The 26,865-nt window shown below is 43.3% G+C and overlaps 2 protein-coding genes across 4 annotated transcripts; one reads left to right on the forward strand and one right to left on the reverse strand.

The window, feature by feature from the left end:
* Positions 1-27: 27 nt before the first annotated feature.
* On the forward strand, positions 28-1,627 carry LOC115239985. The gene is made up of 3 exons (XM_029814883.1): positions 28-547; positions 941-1,231; positions 1,507-1,627. The coding sequence occupies exons 1-3, from the start codon at positions 480-482 to the stop codon at positions 1,514-1,516; spliced, it is 369 nt and encodes a 122-aa protein (XP_029670743.1). The 5' UTR covers positions 28-479; the 3' UTR covers positions 1,517-1,627.
* A 1,364-nt stretch (positions 1,628-2,991) lies between these two features.
* Positions 2,992-26,569, reverse strand: LOC115239981 (histone acetyltransferase KAT6B). Of its 3 annotated transcripts, none has more exons than XM_029814875.1 (6): positions 26,191-26,569; positions 19,164-19,926; positions 15,731-16,194; positions 14,017-15,551; positions 8,101-8,480; positions 2,992-8,015 (listed from the first exon to the last, which is right to left on the reverse strand). In XM_029814875.1, exons 2-6 carry the CDS (start codon positions 19,707-19,709, stop codon positions 3,666-3,668), a joined length of 7,275 nt encoding a protein of 2,424 aa, XP_029670735.1. In that variant the 5' UTR covers positions 19,710-19,926; positions 26,191-26,569; the 3' UTR covers positions 2,992-3,665. The 3 variants fall into 3 exon arrangements, with proteins under 3 accessions (XP_029670735.1, XP_029670737.1, XP_029670736.1); XM_029814877.1 differs by having other exon boundaries at positions 15,463-15,551; positions 26,191-26,566; XM_029814876.1 differs by lacking the exon at positions 26,191-26,569 and adding an exon at positions 23,010-23,327.
* Positions 26,570-26,865: the final 296 nt, after the last annotated feature.

The following is a 26,865-nucleotide window of genomic DNA, read 5'->3' on the forward strand; positions in this document are numbered from 1 at the left end:
CAAAATTCGCGCGGGGCAGATTTCAATTAATAATTTTATTAATAATTTCATTGACTTCTGTTTACATATCATGTAATACAGAAACATTCAAAAAAGTTATACATATATGTTAGAATGCACACATACATATTAGGATATGCAGCATATGCAATTATAAAATTATTTCTGTTCTGAATCTTGTAAATTGTCTGAAATGGATTTTAAAAACGATAAAGAAATAAGATAAAGGCACGTGGGGTATTAAATTGATTATGTTACTAAGATCTAGAATTATTCCATTTTATACATACATCACTTTGTAATCGAAATCGTGCTTGTCTTTTGAAAAAACAAGGGACAGTCTTTCGCGATATAAATGTCAACATGACAACTGTCTTGGACAAAATTACCGGCCGTGATCGATAAAACTAATTAATAATAAATTGTCAAGTAACTAATTTTCAAAACAATTATTAATGCTATCGTAACATAAAACTGAAATGGGAAACGCCAGCTCTACGCAGCCTTCTAAGACTCAAAAAGATCATAAGAAGGAAAGTCACGGCTGGTAAAACAATTTTTATTTTATACATACAACGAAGCAACGCCTTCGCTTCGCATAATTCTAATTTTTGACGTATTCATTTTTGATTATATCAGATATAGTTTGCTTAAAAACCTGTTATTTTGAATCATGATATCGGAAGAAAAAAAAAACTGTAATTTTCTTGTAACATATTCATCATATGAGAAATATTTTATTGACAAAATTTCTCTTTTTTCTTGGTTTCTTATAAAAATGATAAAAGAAGTGATTTTTTCTTGTCAGATAATCATTTATGTAAGGGCAAGAAAAATTTGTTTTTGACATCATAATTTACGGATACAGATATTGAAACATTAGCGACCAATCGTTATTAAGCACGCAAAAGCGTACTTTGCAGTTTCGCCTTTCACGTAGCGCAGATACTAGAAAAGACAGACGTCCCGCGAATGGAAATGGCAAAACAGTCGGTCAAAGTTCACGAGACTGGCATAACGTCCGAGCGACGAATCCTTTCATCATCTTCTTCCTGCGATTGCGTAGCAAAAAACCGAAAGAGCATGTCACCGTGATAGCGCGAGCTGCGGGCAAGCTGTGGGCCCGAATGACTCCCGAACAGAGGAAGAAGTATGTAGATCTCGCCAACACAGAGAAAAAACGACGCCAGGAGAGCAAACGGAAGAGGAAGCGTTTGTCCACACGTTCGAGGTAATTAATGTGTAAAAAAAATATAACAATAGGACGCATATAAATATCTCTATCGTCTCTAAATGAAGAGATCGAAGTAAAAGTCCAGGGGATTAAATTCATGATTCAAAAAGTTAATAAACTGTAAAGTATAAGAATCCATATATAATTTGTACAAATCAAAAATGCATATTTTTAAGATATATGAATTATAGATTTTTTTTTAACTCACTCCTTTTTCTCTCTTTCTCTTCTAATCCTTCAAATACAAAATATAGCCGCATTTTTATGTCCAGGATGAAATAGTGAAGCTTTTAGAGATTCGAGCTCATGCTGGGATGGAAATCTACGCGCGATACATGTTGTGACAGTGATGTAATATCTGGAAACGATCAAAATACAGTTATATATTTTTGATTTCTTTTTTATTTGTTAGTAGTCTTTTTTTTAGATCTATGTACAATAAATATTGATGTATTTTTATACATTATTAATTATCTTATCATTCAGTTAAGCCTAAACTAGGCGATCTGCCGTTTTCTTCCATTTCGCGTTTATCTCGTTCTTTCGTCTGAAAAAATTAAACTCGTAACGCTTCGTACCATAAATATATTATTTTTTTTTGCCGTGTTGACCATTCCGCGAAGCGTCGCCCAACGAGGGAAGGGAAGAAGGGGAGGGGAAATTACGCACAGTTCAGGATGATATATTTACGAGGGTAACGCGAATACGTATGTACGTTACCGTTACTCTTTCCTTCATCTCGTGAAAGAAAGTCGAAGGACACGCACGCTTTCTCTCGCGATTTCGATACAAAAAATAATTTCAACGCGAATCTCGCGACGCTTCGTGAAAGAGTCAGATTTGCGCGCTCCGTTTATCCTTTCCGAAACTAGAGCTACCCTCTCTCGATGATAGATAATAAAAACATACTATAATGAATACCGAATGAATGCGTGTGTGATATCGTATATGCGACAATTAAAATATAACGCACAATGTGATTACGTTTATTATGTCTATATGTTGTGTATGAGTGTGTCTGTGTACGCTTTTCATCATACTTGTCATAATAGTAGTAATGAGATTATTAATTAATAATAATAATAATAATGATAATAATAACAATTGATAAAAATTATGCGAACGATGGCGCTGATGATCGAAATTGATACTTTTATACCGATAAGATGATGTCGGCGACAATTAATCGATTTTCGTAATAATACAATAAGGATTATCATAGCGATACGTAGTTACTTTTTTTTTCTTTATGATACAGTAAAGTACAAGTGTGCCAAATAAACAACAACGTTCAACAATCGATAATATCAAACAGAATATTTTTTATTCGTAAATATTTATATATATTTATATATATATATAAATACATAAAACGTAACACCGCTGCGGTTTCGCAAAGGAATGCCCTACTAAAAATAGGTATTCGCATTTTTTTCACTCTTCTCTCTTTCAATCAGGGATGAGGAAGGGAAAAAAACAGTATCTTGGCCGACTGAAATTAAATCCGTCCAAGATAACGTTTTTATCTCTTCGTTTTATCTTTCCTTTTATTTTAAATGCACAAGTTTACGCGAACTCGTGCTTTCGAAAGAAGATAACTATGATTAAATTGTACCTTGTGTGCAATCTTTGTGTCGACAAGTTAAGAATCAGTTTAATACGAGCCTTCCTCGAGCATAGAGAAGAAAAACGTCCTGCTGTCGATGGACGTAAGTAGAGAAGAAATGGAAGGATATTAATTATCCTCCTTTCTTATCTTTCCCCTTCTGTTTTTTTTTTCTAAAAATAAATCTGGTGTTAAACATTGGGCATATGTATTTGCATAATAACATGATTTCGAATATATTAGCTTATATATATATATAAGCTAATACATTAGAAATATTTAATTCGAATATTTCATATATATACATATATATGAAATATACGCTAATAAATTTGTTATTCGCGAATATATGTATTTCACCAAGTGAGATAAAACATAAAATATAATTGTATATCTGACAAACGGATTACGCCAAATACAATGTTTCTATTCTATCCTGTTTCTATTAAAGTATTTAATTTTTTCGCAAATCACCGCACCGAGTTGTCAATGCGGCATTCTTGTCAGTAAAACGCAGAAATGAACATCTTCGCCTTTGGAGGTTCCACATAGTGTTCCTAAATTGAGAAGGAGAGTTGCAAACGAGCCAATGTGAAGAAAAGAATAGAAATATAGCTGACTGGCTGACGGACAGAAGATAGAAGCAACGAGTGGTCGAGGAAGTAAAAATGTCCGTGGTGCCGATCACATGGTGGTAGGAGGTCGAGTTCCCATCGGCGATCGTATCGAAGAGAGCATTAACTTGTCGCGCGAAGAAGTTAATTTGTTCGCCCGTCGAACGTCGGGAGAGATCGACGTAGTGATCAAAGTGGGAGAGCGCGACGGCTAGCGCGGCCTCATCGTGCTGTTGAGGGGCTGCATGAGACCACCGTTGATGTAGCCATGGTACGTAGTGTAGACTGCCGCCGGATTTTGTTGATGCGGGTCCTGCGGATACGTCGGTACATTTACTACGCCGACTGGCAGCTGGCTCGCTTGATTCATGAAGCCGCCAAGCTGCGCCGCTTGGTTCATATAACCGGTAGCCGGTTGCGCCACACGGTAGCCATACTGAGCGGCTGCCATGAGATTCGTGTTGAGGGCAACATTCGGGCTGACACGGCTTGCAGCACTCTGCATTTGCGGACAAGTGCCGCCCGGATCGAGAGTCTGCCGGTAAAGGCTCTCGCTGGAATACGCCGGCGTGAGCGACGGCATATTGGCGTTCGCGGACGATCGTGAGGCGGATCGACTGGGTGGTCCGGGCGTGCCGGGCGGTACAGTGTTGACGTTGTAATAATTTTTCGCGTAGCCGAGCGGTACTTGAGGTGGCGTCGGCAGTTGCCGCGATGTTTGCGGCGGTGTCATGGTGTGCGGAATCGGCGGCGGCGGTGTGAGGTTCATCGCCGGCGGTGGCGTGGGCGATATCATATCCAAACCATTGGTCAATTGCTGCAACTTGGTCAGACTACACGAGTTGGTGGTCTGGTGACCGCCGCCAGAGGCGGAGAGTGGCGTCGGTGCCGGTGTATGCGAATGCGGCGGCATCGCGCTGGTCTGTATGTAAAAGTTGGTGGCGGTAGTGCAAGGAGTCGGTGCGCCGGAACGGCCACTTCGATGCTGGATCACGTAGGTGTTCTGCGTAGGGAAGCCTTGCGAGCCCGCTACCGCCATGTAATTGCTCTGCGAAATGACCGCCATGTTGTGCGAGTGCGCAGCATGTGGGGTGTGCGAGTGCGGATGCACCGCTGGTGGCACGCTCATCGATGGAGACTGTTGATACTGCGGCACTGCAACATGTGCCACACTACTACTATGGCTGGTCTGAGACGTCGCAGCGTTATGTTGGGAGGATTGCGTAGTGTGAGACGTCGGCGGAGTGGCCCGGTGTGACCTGCTGCTCTGCTGCGTCGATCTGGACCTATGAGTGATTTGCGAGCCGCTGGTTCGCTTGCTATGCGATTGAGACTGTTGCGGTTGCTGCTGTTGTTGCGATTGTTGTTGTTGATGCGTAGATTGTTGTTGCTGCTGCTGTGACTGCTGTTGCGATTGCGTCTGCTGAGACTGACTATGTGTCATATTCTGATTTTGCGCCAGCGACAATTGCATCGGCTGCGGCGTATGCGACTGGGGCAAGGGCTGTGGCGTATGGCTCTGTGGCAGCGGTTGCGGGCTCTGCGTCGGTATACTCTGCGGCGTGTGAGACTGGGATAACGGTTGCGGCGTGTGGCTCTGAGGAAGCGGCTGCGGACTTTGCGTCGGTATGCTCTGCGGAGTGTGCGATTGCGGGGTGCGCGGTTGCTGGAGGGACTGCGACTGATGCATCGAATGGATCCCTGGATGATGAGCTGGCGGCGTATGCTGCGATATCGAACTACAGTCGGTGGCGTACTGCACCTGTGGTGGCATATTCACCGATGGCACTGGTGTTGAAGTCACCGGCGTTGTGATTTGCATGGGGACCGAGATGGGCACGCTGACGGGTGGCGGAATCGACGGTAAAGCGCTGGGCGGCCTCTCCACGCTATTCTGCGATGCGAGATCGCTGGCTATAGAAGTGGGCGATTCCAAGCCTAGTTGACTAACATCCAGATCGCATTGACCGTAATGCAGCGAGTGCACGGAATTGGTTGTCGAGTCCGGCGTGTAAACTCCCATAGACGGCAAGTCAGGTTGTGACGGCGGCGTTCTCTTCACCGAGCCTGGATTCTCCAGATGCGGCGTTGTCTTGCCGCTCTCAGGCGAATGCTGCTTCAACTCTTCCGCCTGGCTCTGTAATTGCAAGGTCGTATCCTGATGCTCTACGGTAGGCAATGTTTTCTCTTGCGGCGTAAGCGGTTCGGTCTCGGATGTCAGCACCGTATTAGCATCGAGGGCGCATGTGTCCTTTTTCTCCGCGGGGAAAGGTTCTACTTTCGGTCGCGACAAATCGATTTTTACGGCGTCTTTCGGCGTTTCGCAAACGAGCTTCTCTTTAGGAGAGTTATCATGGTTATCCTTCTCCGGTATATTCTCCGACTTCTCGACTTCCTCCTCTTTTGGTGAAGCAACTGGTTCAGGTACTGATTTCGATGTCTCCGGACTGCAAACGGGACGTTTGGCAGTTTCGAAGTCTTTATCACATTCGTTTAAAATTTCTTCAGTCTGATCATCGCCGACCGTTAGTGGTGGATCCGCTTCCGCTTTCTGCGATGAGTTTTCATCGTTGCTCTTCTCCTGCAACTTGTTATCCGCCTTTTCGTTCTCGCATGGTTTTTTCGTAGGATTCTCCGTGTCGGGCGAGGCCGATTGCGTCACGAGTTTGGGCGTCAGTGCGGCTGTTTCTTCCTCTTCTCCTTCATCTTCATCGCCGCCCTCGTATTCACCGGAACTCGCAGATACCACCTCTGTTTCCGTGGGAACGGGCAGTCCATTATCTTCTACGCTTTCACTTTTGTTATCTCCGTTATTGAAATGTTTTGCGGGAGGTGATTCGGGCACGGACGGCTGTTTACTTCGAGTCGGAGAGCTTTTTACGGATTCAGGCGGTGGAGACAACGAGGGAGGTGGTATCACAGGACTCTCGGCTCGGTTTTTCGCGCTCGGAGATTCCGGCGTAAGTTGTGGCATCTTCAAAGTCTCCACCGTCGCTTTACCTCTACCCCGCCTGGACAACGGCAAGTTCTTAACGTCTCGCGCTTCCTCTTTACCGTTACACTGTATTGTTTCCTCCAGTGCTTTCTTCTCTTTCGCTTGCAAATATTTAGTTTGCCTGCTCGTAACCTTATGTAAAATATCATCCACTTTGCACTGCTTCTTCGCCGGTTTGGGTGGACTCGGCGTCGAGTCCAATTTGGGAAGTGTCTTCCTAGTTTCTACAGATGCTTCTTTTGCAGATTCTTTTTCCTTCGTTTTATTATCCTTCTCTTTCACTTTCTCCTTTTCTCTCTCGCGTTCACGCTGCGTTTCTCGCTCTTTTTCCTTTTCCTTCTCCCTCAGAGATTCTCGCGTCCTCTTTCTACTGCCGACTTCCAGCTTCTCTTCCTCGATCTCAGTCTTCTCGGAATGTTTTCGTTTCCTCAAAGGAGTGATAACTGATTCGGATATAAGCGTCTTGGGTGGTCTAATCCTTCTCCTCGACATCGTCATTATCTGCACCGCTTTCGGCGGCGTCGATGGAGTCGTGTTTTTTGCCGAACTGGCAGTGCGCGAATTTCTCGGCGTAGACGTCACATTTTTAGTTTCCGCTCCTGCGTCTTTCCGACTTTCCGCGCTCTCGACATTACGGCTTTCTCTTACAGATGTCTTCGGCTCTCTCAGTTCTTTTATCGCCTTAACTTCCTTTGTATCTTTGAAATTCTTTTCCTCTTTGGTCGCGTACTTGTAAGATGCTGCAATCTTCTGCAAAGTTTTCGGTTTCAAAGGCGTCAATCTCCTCTGGCTTGTCCTTCTTCCCCTGGGTTTCTTCTTTATTTTCACTCTTTGTATCTTCTCGACGACCGCCGGCACGGGTTTAGGCTCTACCGTAGGAGATATTTCCGAACTGGTGTCACCGCTCTCTTCCGGGCTCTGATAGGGATTAGGAATTTGTGTGAGCAATGGTATCCATCTGAGACAGTCGGGATCCAGTTTGATGCGGGAACTCTTTCGTACTTTCGCCATGTGAGCATCTACCTTGCTCCAATCGACTACCACAGCCACTTTATTAATATTCCCGTCGCCTGGTAAGTGAACCGATCTTATGAATCCGAGCAGTTGCATCGCAGTGGCGATGTCATGCGCCGATACGCCAGTCATCTTTGTAATGTCGCCGAGTTTGATGTCGATGGCGTTTCGATGCGCATCCAGGTATTCGAGCACCACACTCTTCCAAAAAGAATGATACGATACTCGACCGAGATCCGAGAGCGGTTTCTCTGGTGTTCCCGGAATGCCTTCGACTTTGGACAATAGATAACTAAATTCTATGAGAAACCTGCCAAAACCCTGTCGCTGATACTGCGGCAGCGTCATAATACAGGACACGTTGTACCTCTGAGCCGGACAGTGTTTTTCCTTGCTGAAGTAACCGATCAAATGGCAACCGTATCTGTCATTTTTCGTCATGGCGTAGAATAGAAACGGCTCTACGTCGTAATAGAGAGTCTTATGATCCAAAAATAACTTTGCTAGCAGACACAGATTTTGACAGTATATCTTGTTTACGTTACCATCGATCTGAAACAACAAAACACATTCTCATTCAGTTTTATAATCAGACGAGAAAAATAGATTGATAATTTATACTTATTATAACACATACCTCAAATACAGACAATCCATTACACCTATAGATCTCAGTAGCGGGTGGATGCCTCCATTGACACTTGTCCATATGCCTATCCAATACGGCTCGACTTTTCGTGTACTTAAGACAGAATTCGCAGAAGAATAACTTCGGCAATCGCGCATATTCTTGAGGAAACGGACTCGAGTACCATGTCTCCACCTCATAACGGCCAAACACTATTGCGGCGGGGTTCCGCGATGCGGTGCCGGACGCGTTCGGTGTGTTGACGCACAATGGTTGTTCGCTCTCGTCGCTGCTAACGGTCAACTGAGCCCTCTCACGAGCCTCCTTGATTAGATCCACATCCTTTTGCGTGACACCTGGTGGTAACGTTTGCGGTACGACAGGTTCCTCTGTAAAAAGAAGGAAAATGAATTGTGAATATTACCAAAACCATGCAGCGACCTGTGGATTTTAATATTATTTTTTAATAATCCGTTTTTCTTAGACTTGTTATAATTGAATTTTGCATATTTCATTACTGATATGATTAATTGCATTTTATATTTACGATACTGCCACCTATGACTGCAATAGTTTGTTGTATGAAAAAACATAGGGAAAACTATGTGTTTCATGTAAAAGGAAATTGACAGACGAATTCGTAAATGAGAAATGTCAGAAAAAATTTGTCGTGAATTTAATGTGGAATATATCATTTGTACGCACTCTTCAAAATATTAATTTCGAAGTATTTTGAAGCATGTATTGATCACTTTCTTTAAACACGAGATATGTTACACGAAAAATGAAAATAATTTGATGTTATCCGACTTGATGATTTGAATATTAAATGACTTGGGCAAAATTAGTCATCAAAACGGGGAATTAGCTGCGTTCCATTGAAGGAATCAACCGATCAAACAGATACAAATTATAGGAAAAGCAAAATTAATCGAACGGCATAGCACGATGACATAGGCAATCTAATGTAATATGTCAAAGGAATGTGCAAATAAGTCGATTGCCGTTAATAATGTGAGTAGTATTCAAAGCAAAGCTGTGGGTTAGATTTGGGGGGATGTGTTGGCAGAGTATCAAAGTTGGCTCTTCGACGGCAGGAAGTTATTTTTTTTTCGTGAAGTAGGGGTAAGAAGGGCGGTGATGCCTGCTAAATGTCAGCAGCAGCAGGTAGGCTCCAGTGTGAATGATATAAGAGGGCGGCTGAGTGTAAGATAAGCCACCCAGTGCCGTATTTCTTCTCTCAGTGCCTGGAAATTGGTCTCTTTTTTTTTTTTTTTTTTTTTAAGGATAGGAGGAGCAAGGAACGAATCGATTTAAAGTATTCGATTAAGCGTTATATAACACGTCGAATTTCATTTTGTGTAAAGTACGGCGCGATCAAAATTGGCAATATTTACTCAAAAAATAAAATTTTGTGTTTTTTTTGTCAGTTGTCTTGTAAAAATGCAACAACAAAACTTGTCTCGCGCACTGATGTACAAAACTCATGTAATCAAATGTACAATGAGAGATTAAAGCAAAAATTGTGCAAATGTTATATGTACATGGTATGATTTGTTTGTTGATGCAACTATAATTGCACATCTTGTACACGTATCTTGACAAGAAAAAAGAATGAAAAACGACTGAATCTAAAATAACAAATGTAGGCTTAATGTTATTCCCACAGATTTCTATATATATATACTAGACTGCTAACGGCGATGTGACAGGTGAAGCCAGGGCAGCCATTTACAATTGGGCCGAATATAACCAGGTTGTCAATCGATATTTATTTTTAAAGAGAAAGCTGCAATATTAATATACAAGTTTTGTATATATTTAATATAAAAGTTATATTAAATATTACAGCTTTCCCTTCAAAAATAACTATCGGTTGACAGCCTGGTTATATTTTGCCCAATTATAAATGGCCTGTCACATCGTTGTTAGCAGTCTATCCAGATATAATATAGAAGTCTGTAGTTGTTCCATTTAGCAAATATCTCTCCAAATATATATAGCATGGATTAAAGGAAAAAAATGCCAGAGCCAAATAATATGATTAACAACATGCAATAACCATATTAGTATCCACGGTGTAAAACAAATGAAAACGAGTTTTCTATAAATTGTTGCAGTTGATGTATGATATATATCTCCCAATTACCATATCCCTGCATTTTTTTTTCTATAATATATTAAATATCTCGACAGCATTGTATGTGTTAGCATTGGTTTTACACCATGTAGCAGATAAACGTCCTATCAAGAAACCTGATCGTTCACGATTCATTGTTATAATCAACCATTTACATCAAAAATTTTATAATCAAATATTTTTTCAATCTCCATAGTTTTTTCTCTAAGTCATCGGAACAATCACGTTGTCTTGAAAAAAAAGTTATGGTCATCACACAGACGCACGTACACCACACACACTACCACACCACACCGCCAACACATCCACGTGGTTGTGAGCGAGGATTGGGTTAGAAGGAAGTTTTCATTGCGAGTTTTTTTAGGGTGCATCATTTAGGTTAGGGACTTGTGAACGGGTGGGGTAGACTCTTACCCTTCCTGGTGGAGCAGGGTGTCGCGCGGGGTGTCGTGGTGGTGTTGGTAGTGGTGGCGCTAGTACAGGCTCGTGGATTGGACTTTAGGTTGGGATTTGATTTGACGGAGGGATCGGACCCGAGGTCTGAGGATTTCGCAGCGGCGGGCACAGGGTGGCGTATCTGTGTATTCGAATCCGTAGCCGTTTGCTTCTTACGCAATTGCTGATGCTGTTGCTCGTGTCTCGACGATGACGATGACGGTGACGACGCATCCGTGGCGGCGCATTTTACGAGCGATGACATATCATCTCGCATCAATTTTCTCCTCTCGTGCTCATGCCTTTTACTATTCACCGCGGTTTTCACTAGACCCGAAGGCGTCATCCTCGGTAATTTTTCGTTAAGCGAGCTAAACACGCACTCGTCGGAAGGTACGAAGATACCAGGCTTCGGTATTCTCGATATCTCAGCGGTAACTTCAGTCTTTTTTCGGTCCTTGAGTTTACTCGTGCCAGGTAAATCGTCCGGTTTGTTTCTTTGCGCGCCTCTCGGAATTTTGTTCGTTTTAGATATATCATTCGTATTAGGCCTTTTCCTTCGATCTGGCGCATAATTTGGCGCCGGTACACCGGCCGATCTCGCTCTGCTATTTGCAGGTGCTGAAAAAAAGTGACTCAAGCCGTCGAAGAGACTCCTCAACTGGCCACTCCCGGGCTTGACTTTGTTATCCGCGTTCGTAAAGCCAACCGAAGTTTGTTCGACGTTCTTGTCTTTCTTTTTATTGTCCGACGAATTGACAACAGCAGCGGGTTGCTGTATGTGCAAGCCAAAAGTCGGAGTATCGCTCACATCAAGTTTAGGTAAAGACGCGCCAAAGGTGTTTGTGATATTGCTAAAAAATGGCGATTCTACATTCAGCTTGGCGGCGGCGGCGGCGAAACCCCATGGCTTGTCCTCATTTAAGTCACAAACAAACGGTGCTTTCGCCTTGGGAGATTCGAGTCTCCCGTCCTGGGTTTCGTCCGACGAGGAGGAATCGCTACTCTCGCTCGAGCTATTGTCCTCCTCGTCGTCCACGTCGTCCTCATCGTCATCCTCGTCGCTACTGTCGCTACCCTCAGAGCTCTCGCTACTATTATTACCGGCCTCGCTGCTGCTGCTGCTGCTGCTATTGTTGCTAGATATTCGTGATGTTCCGACTTTTTTCGGATTCGCGGTAGTACCCCGGGTTGACCTAGCGCTAATGTTCCGCGAGGGCCTAGATTTATCACCGCCCCCCACCCGCTTCAATTTACTGTGTTCAGCGTTAAACGCACTCAATCTAAAGAACTTTTGCTTCTCCTTGGAGATCCTGTCGTTCTTTTCCTCGAGTAGCCTACCCTGGCCTGCGAGTGGGGTGGGGGGTTGTGGTAAAGGAAAGGAAATCAAAGGTGGTTGACGAGGGGGGACAACACCCGCATTACCGTCCGTGCTGCTGTCCACCTGAGCCACTCCCGCACCGCTCTTTTTGCTGGGATATGTGTTTGCCAAGCATTTTCTGGATACCATCGATCTGCAAAACAAGCCATCAACAACATGTGCATTAGTCCCGTTATCAGTATACAGAATCGTATTATTACGCAATCTACATATTTTATTTCTCAAACTCGAAAATATCATTTATCACGAAATATATTTATAAGAGCATGTACAAAAGAGTTTATTATCGCAAATATACGCGCGCATACTCACTTTCGATTTTCGCGTAACTTGCTGAGCCTCTTCCTCACGCTCGGTGTGTCATCAGACGAATTTGCATCCTGCGCCTTGCCCCGCTTACCGTCCTCCTTACTCACTGGTGTATGTGCCGTTTGACAGTGTCGACACTTCCAGGGTGTCTTGTTCTTTTTGTCGAGGACGGGGTCGAGACAAGTGGGATGATAACAATTTACGCAGCCAGAACACTTAACAAGATAACTCTGCGATTCCCGTTCTAGCTGACAGCCGGCGCAGATCGGCGAACAGTCATCGCAGGACCAAGTTATCCCTCGATCAACGAGTATCGAAAGTTCCGGGGGCGCACAGGAATTATGCAAAGCTGCGCCGCAGACGCTGCACCTGCTCAGCTTTTCATTGGCGTTTCGTTTGGTGTTGTTGTTATTGCCGGCTACCGTGGCACCGAGGCACTCCTTGCATATCGGTAGTGGCGCATTTACATCACATGTCATTGAGAAGTATAACGCAAAAATTAAATATATGAATAGAGAATCATACCTAAATTCATTTCTTCTTCGGTACTTATATCTCTCGGCTTACCCATTAGTTTAAAAAGAATAGTCAAATAACTTATTTAAAAAATGATATATCCGAGATTGAGATTGCGTAAAAATAAATATGCAAAACATTTGCATTTTCTGTATTTCAATATTTCAATCCCTATTCCATTCTGTTCTGCTGTCTGCTCCTCAAAAGTTGATACATGGGTAATTAGGTTAGACAAGTCTTTATCGCATGCGCGGCAAACATAGACTTTATATATAAACTAGACTGCTACAGCGATGTGACAGGTGAAGCCAGGGCAGCCATTTACAATTGGGCCGAATATAACCAGGTTGTCAATCGATATTTATTTTTAAAGAGAAAGCTGCAATATTAATATACAAGTTTTGTATATATTTAATATAAAAGTTATATTAAATATTACAGCTTTCCCTTCAAAAATAACTATCGGTTGACAGCCTGGTTATATTTTGCCCAATTATAAATGGCCTGTCACATCGTTGTTAGCAGTCTATCCAGATATAATATAGAAGTCTGTAGTTGTTCCATTTAGCAAATATCTCTCCAAATATATATAGCATGGATTAAAGGAAAAAAATGCCAGAGCCAAATAATATGATTAACAACATGCAATAACCATATTAGTATCCACGGTGTAAAACAAATGAAAACGAGTTTTCTATAAATTGTTGCAGTTGATGTATGATATATATCTCCCAATTACCATATCCCTGCATTTTTTTTTCTATAATATATTAAATATCTCGACAGCATTGTATGTGTTAGCATTGGTTTTACACCATGTAGCAGATAAACGTCCTATCAAGAAACCTGATCGTTCACGATTCATTGTTATAATCAACCATTTACATCAAAAATTTTATAATCAAATATTTTTTCAATCTCCATAGTTTTTTCTCTAAGTCATCGGAACAATCACGTTGTCTTGAAAAAAAAGTTATGGTCATCACACAGACGCACGTACACCACACACACTACCACACCACACCGCCAACACATCCACGTGGTTGTGAGCGAGGATTGGGTTAGAAGGAAGTTTTCATTGCGAGTTTTTTTAGGGTGCATCATTTAGGTTAGGGACTTGTGAACGGGTGGGGTAGACTCTTACCCTTCCTGGTGGAGCAGGGTGTCGCGCGGGGTGTCGTGGTGGTGTTGGTAGTGGTGGCGCTAGTACAGGCTCGTGGATTGGACTTTAGGTTGGGATTTGATTTGACGGAGGGATCGGACCCGAGGTCTGAGGATTTCGCAGCGGCGGGCACAGGGTGGCGTATCTGTGTATTCGAATCCGTAGCCGTTTGCTTCTTACGCAATTGCTGATGCTGTTGCTCGTGTCTCGACGATGACGATGACGGTGACGACGCATCCGTGGCGGCGCATTTTACGAGCGATGACATATCATCTCGCATCAATTTTCTCCTCTCGTGCTCATGCCTTTTACTATTCACCGCGGTTTTCACTAGACCCGAAGGCGTCATCCTCGGTAATTTTTCGTTAAGCGAGCTAAACACGCACTCGTCGGAAGGTACGAAGATACCAGGCTTCGGTATTCTCGATATCTCAGCGGTAACTTCAGTCTTTTTTCGGTCCTTGAGTTTACTCGTGCCAGGTAAATCGTCCGGTTTGTTTCTTTGCGCGCCTCTCGGAATTTTGTTCGTTTTAGATATATCATTCGTATTAGGCCTTTTCCTTCGATCTGGCGCATAATTTGGCGCCGGTACACCGGCCGATCTCGCTCTGCTATTTGCAGGTGCTGAAAAAAAGTGACTCAAGCCGTCGAAGAGACTCCTCAACTGGCCACTCCCGGGCTTGACTTTGTTATCCGCGTTCGTAAAGCCAACCGAAGTTTGTTCGACGTTCTTGTCTTTCTTTTTATTGTCCGACGAATTGACAACAGCAGCGGGTTGCTGTATGTGCAAGCCAAAAGTCGGAGTATCGCTCACATCAAGTTTAGGTAAAGACGCGCCAAAGGTGTTTGTGATATTGCTAAAAAATGGCGATTCTACATTCAGCTTGGCGGCGGCGGCGGCGAAACCCCATGGCTTGTCCTCATTTAAGTCACAAACAAACGGTGCTTTCGCCTTGGGAGATTCGAGTCTCCCGTCCTGGGTTTCGTCCGACGAGGAGGAATCGCTACTCTCGCTCGAGCTATTGTCCTCCTCGTCGTCCACGTCGTCCTCATCGTCATCCTCGTCGCTACTGTCGCTACCCTCAGAGCTCTCGCTACTATTATTACCGGCCTCGCTGCTGCTGCTGCTGCTGCTATTGTTGCTAGATATTCGTGATGTTCCGACTTTTTTCGGATTCGCGGTAGTACCCCGGGTTGACCTAGCGCTAATGTTCCGCGAGGGCCTAGATTTATCACCGCCCCCCACCCGCTTCAATTTACTGTGTTCAGCGTTAAACGCACTCAATCTAAAGAACTTTTGCTTCTCCTTGGAGATCCTGTCGTTCTTTTCCTCGAGTAGCCTACCCTGGCCTGCGAGTGGGGTGGGGGGTTGTGGTAAAGGAAAGGAAATCAAAGGTGGTTGACGAGGGGGGACAACACCCGCATTACCGTCCGTGCTGCTGTCCACCTGAGCCACTCCCGCACCGCTCTTTTTGCTGGGATATGTGTTTGCCAAGCATTTTCTGGATACCATCGATCTGCAAAACAAGCCATCAACAACATGTGCATTAGTCCCGTTATCAGTATACAGAATCGTATTATTACGCAATCTACATATTTTATTTCTCAAACTCGAAAATATCATTTATCACGAAATATATTTATAAGAGCATGTACAAAAGAGTTTATTATCGCAAATATACGCGCGCATACTCACTTTCGATTTTCGCGTAACTTGCTGAGCCTCTTCCTCACGCTCGGTGTGTCATCAGACGAATTTGCATCCTGCGCCTTGCCCCGCTTACCGTCCTCCTTACTCACTGGTGTATGTGCCGTTTGACAGTGTCGACACTTCCAGGGTGTCTTGTTCTTTTTGTCGAGGACGGGGTCGAGACAAGTGGGATGATAACAATTTACGCAGCCAGAACACTTAACAAGATAACTCTGCGATTCCCGTTCTAGCTGACAGCCGGCGCAGATCGGCGAACAGTCATCGCAGGACCAAGTTATCCCTCGATCAACGAGTATCGAAAGTTCCGGGGGCGCACAGGAATTATGCAAAGCTGCGCCGCAGACGCTGCACCTGCTCAGCTTTTCATTGGCGTTTCGTTTGGTGTTGTTGTTATTGCCGGCTACCGTGGCACCGAGGCACTCCTTGCATATCGGTAGTGGCGCCGGCAACTGCGAAAAACAAACAGAAAAATGGACGTAAAATAAATGTTAAAGTGTATAAATATAATAGTATAATATCTCGGAAATTATAGAATTTATAATATTTATAGCTATATATTAATAGTATATTATTAAGAGAATATCAATATTAAATATTACTGAGAATTCTTCATATCATCCATAAATTGCAAATAATAATTTAAAATATCAGACTTTCTCAAAGTCTTCACACGCCAGCTGCAGTTTTTGCGTATCGACGACTTAATACCGTTACATATCATATATATACAAAAGACGAACGAGCTCTGATGCGAAACATAATTATTCATTTCGGTGGCGGTATTCTTATGCATCGGAGGGGTGCATCTTATTAAGAGCGCGGGTGAGAACGCGTTGCGCTAACGATGGCAACAACGGTTTCGAAGAGAAACGTTTTTCTTCTATTACGCTTCACGTATCCTATATTCTGCATGTTTGAAAGATTTTTGTTTGTTTGAGAGATTTTAATCCTTTGCGGTACTATCCAAATTTAAAAATATTTGACAAACATTTCTCTAAATTGATGACAAATTTTAATATTCAAGTTACTCATATAATACAATTTAATAAAATATAAATGTTAAATAAATTGTTAAAAATTAAAAAAAATACGTGACTAAAAATATTTAAAGAAACATTCAATATATAATATGCTGTAAATTATGATATTTTCAGCAAATAAAAAAAGAGTAAAGACAAAACATTCAATTTCTGAATAAGTCGGTTTTTTTCTTAAATTTCCAAAAATTTAGAGTTTCGCAAAGTTCAATAATCGCTTTAAATATTCAAACACATTATATAATAAAAGATAGACAATTTAGTGTAAAATACTCTTGCTTTAGTGAGTCAGAAAATGGTGAATTGGAGAGAAAGCATAAGATACGCGGGCGATCAGCCTCCGTACCAGCAGCGACCTGTTGCGCGATTGGTAGACTCGCCTTTACGCGTGTATCCGCGAATGCTTCACGCGCCAACATCGCCCATTAATTTCCTGCCATCTCCAAGTTGCGTGAGATAAACTCCGAAACAAGTCATTCTCCGAGCAATCTGCTATCGTATATTACTCAAATATCGACATATTACGTATAATATAGCTAGATTAATTATAAAATACTGATAAAATGATTTTATCTAAAATTATATAAATACATAATCGTAATGTGTCTCTAATAAGATCTTGAACTGCTTATCATAAGATTATACCCTTAACCCGTTATCTATGTTATTATGCTATAAAGTTTCGATATATTTTCAAAGCTAAATAAACAGATTAGTATAAACATTTTTAATTTTGTAAATCACAAAAAATTATCTAATTTAGCTTGTGGAAGCTATTTTTGATTTTTCAATTTTTCAAGCGGAATATGTAAAAAGTCCATTTTCAATAAAAAATAAATTTTATAATAAAATTTTACGAATTAATTGGTAACTATTTTTTTTCATAATATGGAGGCACCGGGGCTATAACAAGCTGCAAACAAAGTTCCATTTTATTGGATTACTTAGGGATCAATAATCCTGCTTTTCACGAGACACTTGTCTCATATCATTATTACGACGAGTTTATTTGTCTTTGTGTCGTCGAAGGCTCGGGCTATATCTACTCGCGTGAGCATCGGAATCGATCGCGAGTCACCTATATAATTTTCAAAATGGTCGTTCTCGTAAAACATTACACGGTGGGCGATCGATCGCCCTCGCGCCCGACGATTAGCGGGAACGACGGGCGAGGCGGGTCGCGGGATGAAAAAAAGGCGGGAAAATGGACGCCGAGCGGAGGCGGGGCGGCCAGGGGTACGGTGTCCACCACCTGATGCGCGACGGTTTGGCGGACCCGCGTCGGCGCCGGGGGTCGTTCACGAGGATTTTTCGCGCTCGCCGCTGAGGTAGAAAGAAAGGAAGCGCGATTCCGCGGGGAAGGATCAATAAGAGGGAGAAGGAGACACGCCGGAGTCGCCGGAAGTCGGTCGAGATAGCCCAGATCGTCCCGGCGATCTCGACCTTCTCTCCTTCCCCCCATCCCACCTCCCCACCCCCCTTGTGTCTCACCCCAGCGACCGCCAACCGACGTTCCCAACCTCGCCGGAACGTGGCCACTACGGCGTGACCTGGCGTAATATTTTTCCGGCTCTCTCGTTCTCATTTGCGCGTAGCGGCGTGTAAACTAGGCGATGCATAACGTAAGCAACGCACGCTAAGGAAACATCCTGTACGACAAATTAATAATTATTAATTCCCCAATATTATCCTCGTTTTATAATTTTAGCACCTATGATATAACAATTAATCTTTGTTATTTATGTTGGAGAATTTTATGTTGGTTTCAATCATAATTTTTTGTTTCACGATTTAAATAATTATGCGGAGAATCAATTATTGCAAGATACTGAATCAAGTTTATTTCGATACGGAGTATTTAAGAGTATTCGAACACTGTAATCATTTACGCTATACGCTCGAGTTTAAAGATCATTAGTTTAACGATACTCGTGCAACTGTTTCTCTGATAGTGATAGCAAAGATAAAAATGTTATATGAAAATAGCAATTTAAATTAATAGTTTTATCATTGCTTGCTTTTGACTGTTATCATCAATTAAACTTTCGATGAATAATCAAAAGTTTATTAATTCTCTTGTCTACTTTTAACACTAATACTAAAAGTTCGAACACAGTCCCACCAAAAGTTTTGCTCTAAAAGTCTCAATGTGCTATAACAGAGAAGAATCAACCGAATCAAATGAAAGTTAATATTATCCAATGTTGACAAAAATAAATCTTTATCTTTTGACTAAAAGATTATGTCGTTAGTAAAGACGAAGACAATACGAAGCTGTAATCACGCCGATCTCCGTCGATAATTCCGACGGGTCACAGGACGCGCTTCCCAGAATGACTCATCATCGGCTACGCGACTTATAAGCGGTTCAAGTGACTCACCTTGGGCGCGGGCGGTTCCGCGGGCGGCGCATGAGCGGCATCGCTTTGCTTCTTGACGTACGGCGGCCTGTCCGGTTGTCGCAAGAGCTTGCCATCCTGGATTACCAGGTTTCGTTCGACCGCTCGCTTTGCGGACAACCTGAGGGCGATTCTAAGATCACCTTCGGCCTCCTCCTCGACGGTGTGACTTTGCCTGATGTACTTTTCAATGTTCTTCAGGCTCGAGCCGTCGCGTTCGCCAAGCTCGCGCACAGCCTTGCCTATGACCTTGCTGATGTCCGTCGACTTGGAAACCTTGAGCGTCTTGGACTGCAAACCACCCGGGTCCTTGTACGAGGATTGGCCCTTGTTGAAGATTTTGAGCACATCGCCACGCTTCACGGCAACCTCCAGATGCTCGGCGATCTCCTCCTCGTGGTAATTATGATGCTGCCGTATCGCGTGGCATATTCGTTCGACGCTCGGTCGCTGTTTCTGGCTGCGGATCTTCCGAATCGCGTCCAGAAACCAGGCCGACCATGTCTCGGGCGACTCGGGCTCGTCCATCGCGTCTCCGTCGGCGGCGCGAACGGCGCGGACGGCGACGACGACGACGACGAAGTCACGGCCAGTGCTTCCTCCTCCTCCTCCTCCTCCTGCCGATAGGCGACGTCACAATCGGCAGCGACGTTTACATCCTGTTGCGGACTCTCCGATTTCTCGGCTTAGATGCTAGCCCTCAACGTCTCCTCTCACGTTCTCACCGCGGGCTATTGCGCTGACCCTGAAAAGATAGCACACGGAATTATAAAGTTTATACGTAGAAGCTTTTCGGTCGCTGGCGTTAAACAATCCTTCGATATATTATTTGAGGCTGACATTTTCTAACTCCGAGAGAGAGAGAGAGAGAAAGAGAGACCGAAAGCCGTTGAACAATACATACATCATGTCGATTAAATTACTCGCTACCATTTAACGGTAAAAGGCAAACAGGCAAACTAACGCATGACTATAAATATTGTTACTGATATTATACGTATCTTTAGAATATAATTTCAGGAAATTTAATTTTTTATATACCATAAATAGAGATAAACTATTTAATCTCAATTAAATCGCTACATCAAATAAAGCGTTTACGCAACACAGTAGAATAATCTGATCACTCGTAAGCTTAACTTTAGACGCAACTACGTGCTTAGAATTTTAGAAAAAATTTCACAAATTATAAATTTATTCAATTCTCCCTTTATTCGTGTTCAGAGATCCCCGCATTCCATCATCAGGATTAGACGTAAAGATTATCTTCGCGTGCTCACGCATGTCGATTAAATTACTCGCTACCATTTAACGGTAAAAGGCAAACCTATGAGATAACGCAAGACTATAAATATTGTTACTGATATTATACGTATCTTTACAGTATAATTTCAGGAAATTTAATTTTTTATATACCATAAATAGAGATAAACTATTTAATCTCAATTAAATCGCTACATCAAATAAAGCGTTTACGCAACACAGTAGAATAATCTGATCACTCGTAAGCTTAACTTTAGACGCAACTACGTGCTTAGAATTTTAGAAAAAATTTCACAAATTATAAATTTATTCAATTCTCCCTTTATTCGTGTTCAGAGATCCCCGCATTCCATCATCAGGATTAGACGTAAAGATTATCTTCGCGTGCTCACGTCATTCGGAACTCGAACTCACCGGAATTGTATCCCGGATTCAGAATCCGGGATTTATTCGGCGCGTCTTTGTTCGTCGCTACGTAGCGTTACAACGCACGTTCGATTCTTACGGTTGGGTCACGCGATTTTCGACTCCGCTTCGCGAAACGATCGTCCACTTTTCCTTGTGAGCGATGAACTTTCTCTTGCGCGCGCGAGAGATACACACCCGCAAGTAGGCACGCACGCACGCACGCACGCACGCACGCACGTACATGCGTACCGGCGCGTATACAGCGATACAGGGCAAATATTTAAAATCACTGTATCTGACAGCGGTATTGCGCAATGCGCCAACAGCTCGCGAACGCATATCAAGTCAAGTAGCGCGTATACGTTAAAAGTGCAAATACATCGGCGAGATCTGGGGTCGCGATACAATAAAATATAAGAATAAGCCTAATATTACATCCGTATGACGCTAAGCTTATCGAACGTACTAAATAGAGAATTCCTAGAATCCGGATAGAAATTCCAAAAAATCTGTATCCGATAACCGATCGGTGCGTTCGACAAACTTTTCGTCGCATAAATATAATATCGGCCCAAGAATAGAATGGAGTAGATATATCGATCGAGATTTCGGAGAGAAACATCCTGCCAAGAAACCGAGATATAATGTAGTATATATACAGGGTGTCCCAAAGTTGGCAAGTCACTTTTTATTTATAGATTGATTCAAAGTGGATTTTTTTCTTAATAAAAACATCGAGAAAAAAAGATTGTCATTTATTGTGATTTTCAATTTTCGATATATTCAATATAATATTTAATAATATATATTTCAAATATTTTCATAAATAAAATACAATATTAAATTATTAAATAATTATTAATAATTTAAAAATTTTATTAATAATTTAACAATTATTAATTACTTATGCTTAAACATTATGAAAAAAAAAGGATAAAATATTAATTTTGCTATATATTCGCGTAATAATTTAAAAAGTTGCTTTTATGACGTACTTATAGGCAGGTTGTTAAAATACTCACATCCTAATCTTAGGATTTAGAGAATATTTCTCGTTCTTTACCCTTACCTAATTACGCTTAATCTCTCTCTTTAAAGAAACAAAAAAGAGATCTTACAATATCTCAAAACAAGTATTGTAAGACACAAAGATATATTACAGTAGCGAGGCTCGTTTCGGAGCAAAATTTGTCAAGATCCAAAAAGACATTTTCTTATAATTCTCTAAAAATATTATGTTGGTAAAACCATTTGTTGAAAGCTGAACTTTCACGGTAAGAAAAATCGCGGCTCGAAGAGAGAAGGACCCTTGTTAGCCTCGATTCTCGCGGCTGCCATCGTGATCGAAGCGTGAGAAACAATGCGCCCGGCATCGATCGCCTAAACACTCCCGATGGCATATGTATATACGGCGTTTATTTAATGCGCGCAAGATACACGAAGCGTAATTCTCAGGTAAGCGTAGCGGAGAGTTCGGCCGTAGGTCGGCCGCGAGATCCATTGTTCGAGAGGAGACACAAAGACCACCCACCGTTTTCGTGCAATATCCGTATCGCGTACGCAGCACGCTTCGATCGCTAGAACTCGCGTAGACGCATTATATGTAATAAGAGATTAAATTAGTTTAACAATTGGAGAGAGCATGGCAATTACAAAAAAATTTTTCTCTTAATCGTAAATACGAGCCCAAATATATTTTTAATACGACACAATTGAATTTTGTATGCAATATATTTGTGATTAACTCGCTCGAAAATAGTTTCTAAAGTTAACTGAAATAAAAATTATAATGAATAATTTTTTAAATAATTTTTAATATTGTAATAAAAAAATTATAATAAAATAATTTTTAAATAATTTTTCTGTGATAATAAATAACGCTTAAGAATTTAGAGATTTCCGAGTGAACGGCATAAATCAAATATCGGCGAGATAATGTCAATGGATGTGAAAGTCTCGACAGAGCAATAGTATCCAATATTATAATCAAGCAAACGCAGAAAGGATTAATTATGCGAGAATCGAGCGACAGCTGTGCACCGGCAATGTGATACGAAATTGACCTAGGCCAGTGATAATAAATATGGCAATTCTCCTTCTCTCTCTCTCTCTCTCTCTCAAATGCCGAGAGGAGGATGAAAAAAGAAAGTGTAAAACCTCCTGTAAAACCGGCTTCGTTCGAAATCCTCGCCACCGAGTTTTCTCACCACGTGCACGCACGTTCTATTCTCGAAACTGACGTCTTGCAGGAACACATCGACGATTTCCCGCCAAAACCTCGTTGGCCTTTCGACATCCGGTCTTGTCGGTCATTCTCGAAACGACGATATTCATCCGTGACGTATGCATAACGCGTTCTAATTTATTACAAGACGGAATCTTCCTACCTTTCAAAAATCGCGAAACTGCTTAACGTGTATATGTTGAGTATTCTGGAAATCCCATTGTTAATTTAAATGACATTCTTTGAAAAATTCATAATTAATTTTTCAAAACCGAAAAATATATTTTTAATACACTAACGTTTAAATAAATTAATGTGCCTCTCTCTCTCTCTCTCGCTTATATAGTATAAAAATTAATAAAATAAAGCTCAATTATTTTAAGAGACACATTCTGTAGCATGTATTTTTTATAAATTACGTTAACTCTAATCTCTTTGAGTTTCTCCATGACAAACGCGATAAAAAAAAAATAAAGAAAAACCAGTTGTGCGATTCATATAATTATGGCCGGAAGAATGACGCAATATGACGTAATTCGGGGATGCACTCATAACCGTTTGCACTTCAAGGCTCTCCGCCGATTAACGCTAGTTATCTATTATTTCAAATTTATTGCTCTATCTATTTTACGATAGAGTCATTATAAAAGCAAAACACGAATTATTAATTCATATTTCAACGATTAATTGATTAGTACTAATTGGAATTATAAAATCTGTTTATCCAATTGATTGAAGATTGTTTTCTTTATATTTTTTACACTGCATATGTACGTGCGCATGAGAGGGAGAAAGAGAGAGATCTTAGAGATTAAATACAATTTAGAAAGGAGAAACGCAGCTGAAGAATTGGAAGCCTTTCAAATAGACAGCACAAAGTGCAAAGGTTAAAAACGCATGTCAAGCAACGAGAGAAACTGATCCTCGCGTCGCGTGTTACGAACGGAAACGTCAATGGAACGCTGCTCGTTTATCGTCGCAGCTTTATCGTGGCTTCAATGAGAGATACCATAGTACTCGCATCTTTACTACGCGGTGCAACTTTTAATATCTCATTGACGACCGTCTCTCCTTTTGACTGGGGTAAAAAGGATTTCGCGATGACGTTGACATTTATATATAAACAGCGAAGTAAACTAACTTCGAAAACCACGTGTTTCTCGAATGTATTAACTATACAGCGAGAGTAACAGAATTTTCGCGACAGTATCACTAATATCAAAGGGAGATGTCGTCATATCTCTCCCCGATTTCCACGAGTTTAGATTACGATAAACGATATTTCGTGACAGCACGAAATAAGGAAATCAACGTAAAGAGCCTTTCCAGTTTCAAATACACATTTAAAAACACATATTTTGAATGGGAAAATGATGAGATTCTCACAGAGTATATAGGCGCGAGAGTCAAGGATTAATCGTCGCGTAAAACGAGAAAGACGGAGAGAGGAGAAAAGAGAGCGGACAAGTCACGGGCGCGCTTTTCGCTCTCTTACACCATCGCGCCGTACGTCTTTCTCCGCTCGCGCGCTACTATCTTATTAGGCGAAATGAAATACCGGCTGAACGAACACGTCCGTCTATTTGTCCGTCGTTCGTCCGGTTAAGACGATGGGGCCGAGGGCGAAGAGAGGCCACCGGCTGCGCGTGTTTGTCGGGGCCCCTCTCACCCAGAGCGAGCGAGCGAGCGAGCGAGCGAATGAACGAACGAAGGAACGAACGGACGAACGGACGAACGAACGAACGAACGAACAGGCGAGCGAGTGACGGCAATAGCAAGGTGAAGACGCGGAGAAAAACAGAGACAGAAAGAGCGAGAGAGCACGCGAGAGAGAGAGAGAGAGAACGAGCCAGCTGCCGCTGCCGTCGCTACCGAGGAGCGATTTGTCGTCAACGATTCTTCTAACTGCTGCCGTCCGTCGCTCGGCGAAGCGTGCACGCGCGAGAAGCGTGCATTTTACCATCCGTGCGTTCGCCTCGGCGGAGTGACCGAGGCGACACGAAAAGGTGGAAAAGAAAAAAAAAAGGAAGAAAAAAACGGGAGAGCGCGAGAAAGAGAGACAAAAGCGTACGGACGGTTGGACAGATGGATGGATGGATGGATGGATGGATGAACGGACGGACGGACGGACGGACGGACGGTCGGACCGATCGATCGGTCGTGACGGGAACGCGAATTTGGCGCGCGCGATGGAAAATCACGGAGAGCGATAAAAGGCAACGGTCGCGGGAATCGCGCGTTATGCGGCACACCGCCGTCCGACGGGTAGCCATTTTGAGGGAATACTCTCGAGCAGGATGCACGGCGGAGCCGTAACCGCGTTAAAGCCGCTCCCGATAATTGCAGCGTCGACGCGTCCACCGGTCGACGACAACGACGTCGATTCTCCGTCGGCGGCTCGACGGCACCGAACGCGACGCCGACGGTGATATTCCGACGGGCCACGAGAGCAACCGTCAAGGCGCCCGTCGAATTGTCGTTCCCGTAGAACGTAAACCGTCACGGATCAGCCGTTGCCCGCGATAGGGCCCCGCCGAGAGCGCACCTCGATCCGCACGTCGACGCTGGTGGCGCGTGATCCGACGCGGATGAGACACGACGAGCGGGCGCGGGCTGTCCAAGCACCGTGCGACGGGCAGCCATCTTGGAGCAGAGACACGGGCCGCTCTTCTCGGGTCTCCGTTTCGTCCGCGGGTTTCCCTCACGTGCCGTCCGGGCACGTTTCCGCGTTTACGACGACGGCGTCGTCGCGTCCGCGTCGGGGACTCGCGCGTTTTCGCGACACTCGCGAATCGTCTCGTCCCGTCACGATCCGTCAAGAGAGGAAAAAAAAAAAAGAGAGAAAAAACCGAGCGAATGTTATGCCGCGTCAATGTTGTATGTATGTATACCGCGTGCAAGAATGTCCTCTGTCTTTTTTTCTCCACCTCTCCCACGCTCTTTCTCTCTCTCTCTCTCTCGCTTGCTTTCTCACGCCAAGTGGCCGTATCAGCACCGTTCTCCGGCCCCGTATGCGTCGGCCGACGACGACGACGACGACGACGACGACGACGGCGACGATTCGCGTGGTTTTTCCACGCAGCGATCTCGCAATGCCCAGCGGGCGGACGTTACCTGAACACGGCAATCCCATCGATAAATCCACACAAGACGGCGCGGGTAACAGATCCACTGGGTATCGACGCACTGGGATACGTAATCACGATCACCAATTATCTCGCGACAACGGCGTCACATTTCACACAAATCAACAAAAGTTACCCACTTGACAAAGATGGCGGCCGCGCGGGGGTTACACACTACGCACACGCGGTGGGGAGCGCACTGGCGCACACTGCGCGCTCTCCGGCGGAAGCACGAAACACGGAACGCCGTAGCGGCACGCATTCCCCTCGACCAATCACCGGCCCGGCGTCCCGCTCGCCGCTCGCGCACCAACACACTCTCCCGCTCCTAGCACACGTGCGTCATATCGGGCTGTCCAACGCACACGCGGAAACGGCGGGAATCGTGCTTGTTATATATGTACATACGTACGCGCTAAATGGTGTACGGTTAAATTAGTGCGTGCATATGTCGCGCGCGCCTGTATATATATATATATATATATATATATTCGTACAATCGGGTGCGTTAGCGGTGTACCCGCAAAATTCAACGTGCTCGTATATGTACATATACATACGTTGCGAACGAGTGTCATCTAAAGTCACGCGGTAACGCGACGGAGACATTGCGAATAATATACGGGACAATGACATCTATCCGAGGTGAAAAAAGTACCGTATT

This window comes from Formica exsecta, unplaced genomic scaffold (genome assembly GCF_003651465.1).
Source record: "Formica exsecta isolate Colony F162 unplaced genomic scaffold, ASM365146v1 scaffold4, whole genome shotgun sequence".
Classification (NCBI taxonomy): domain Eukaryota; kingdom Metazoa; phylum Arthropoda; class Insecta; order Hymenoptera; family Formicidae; genus Formica; species Formica exsecta.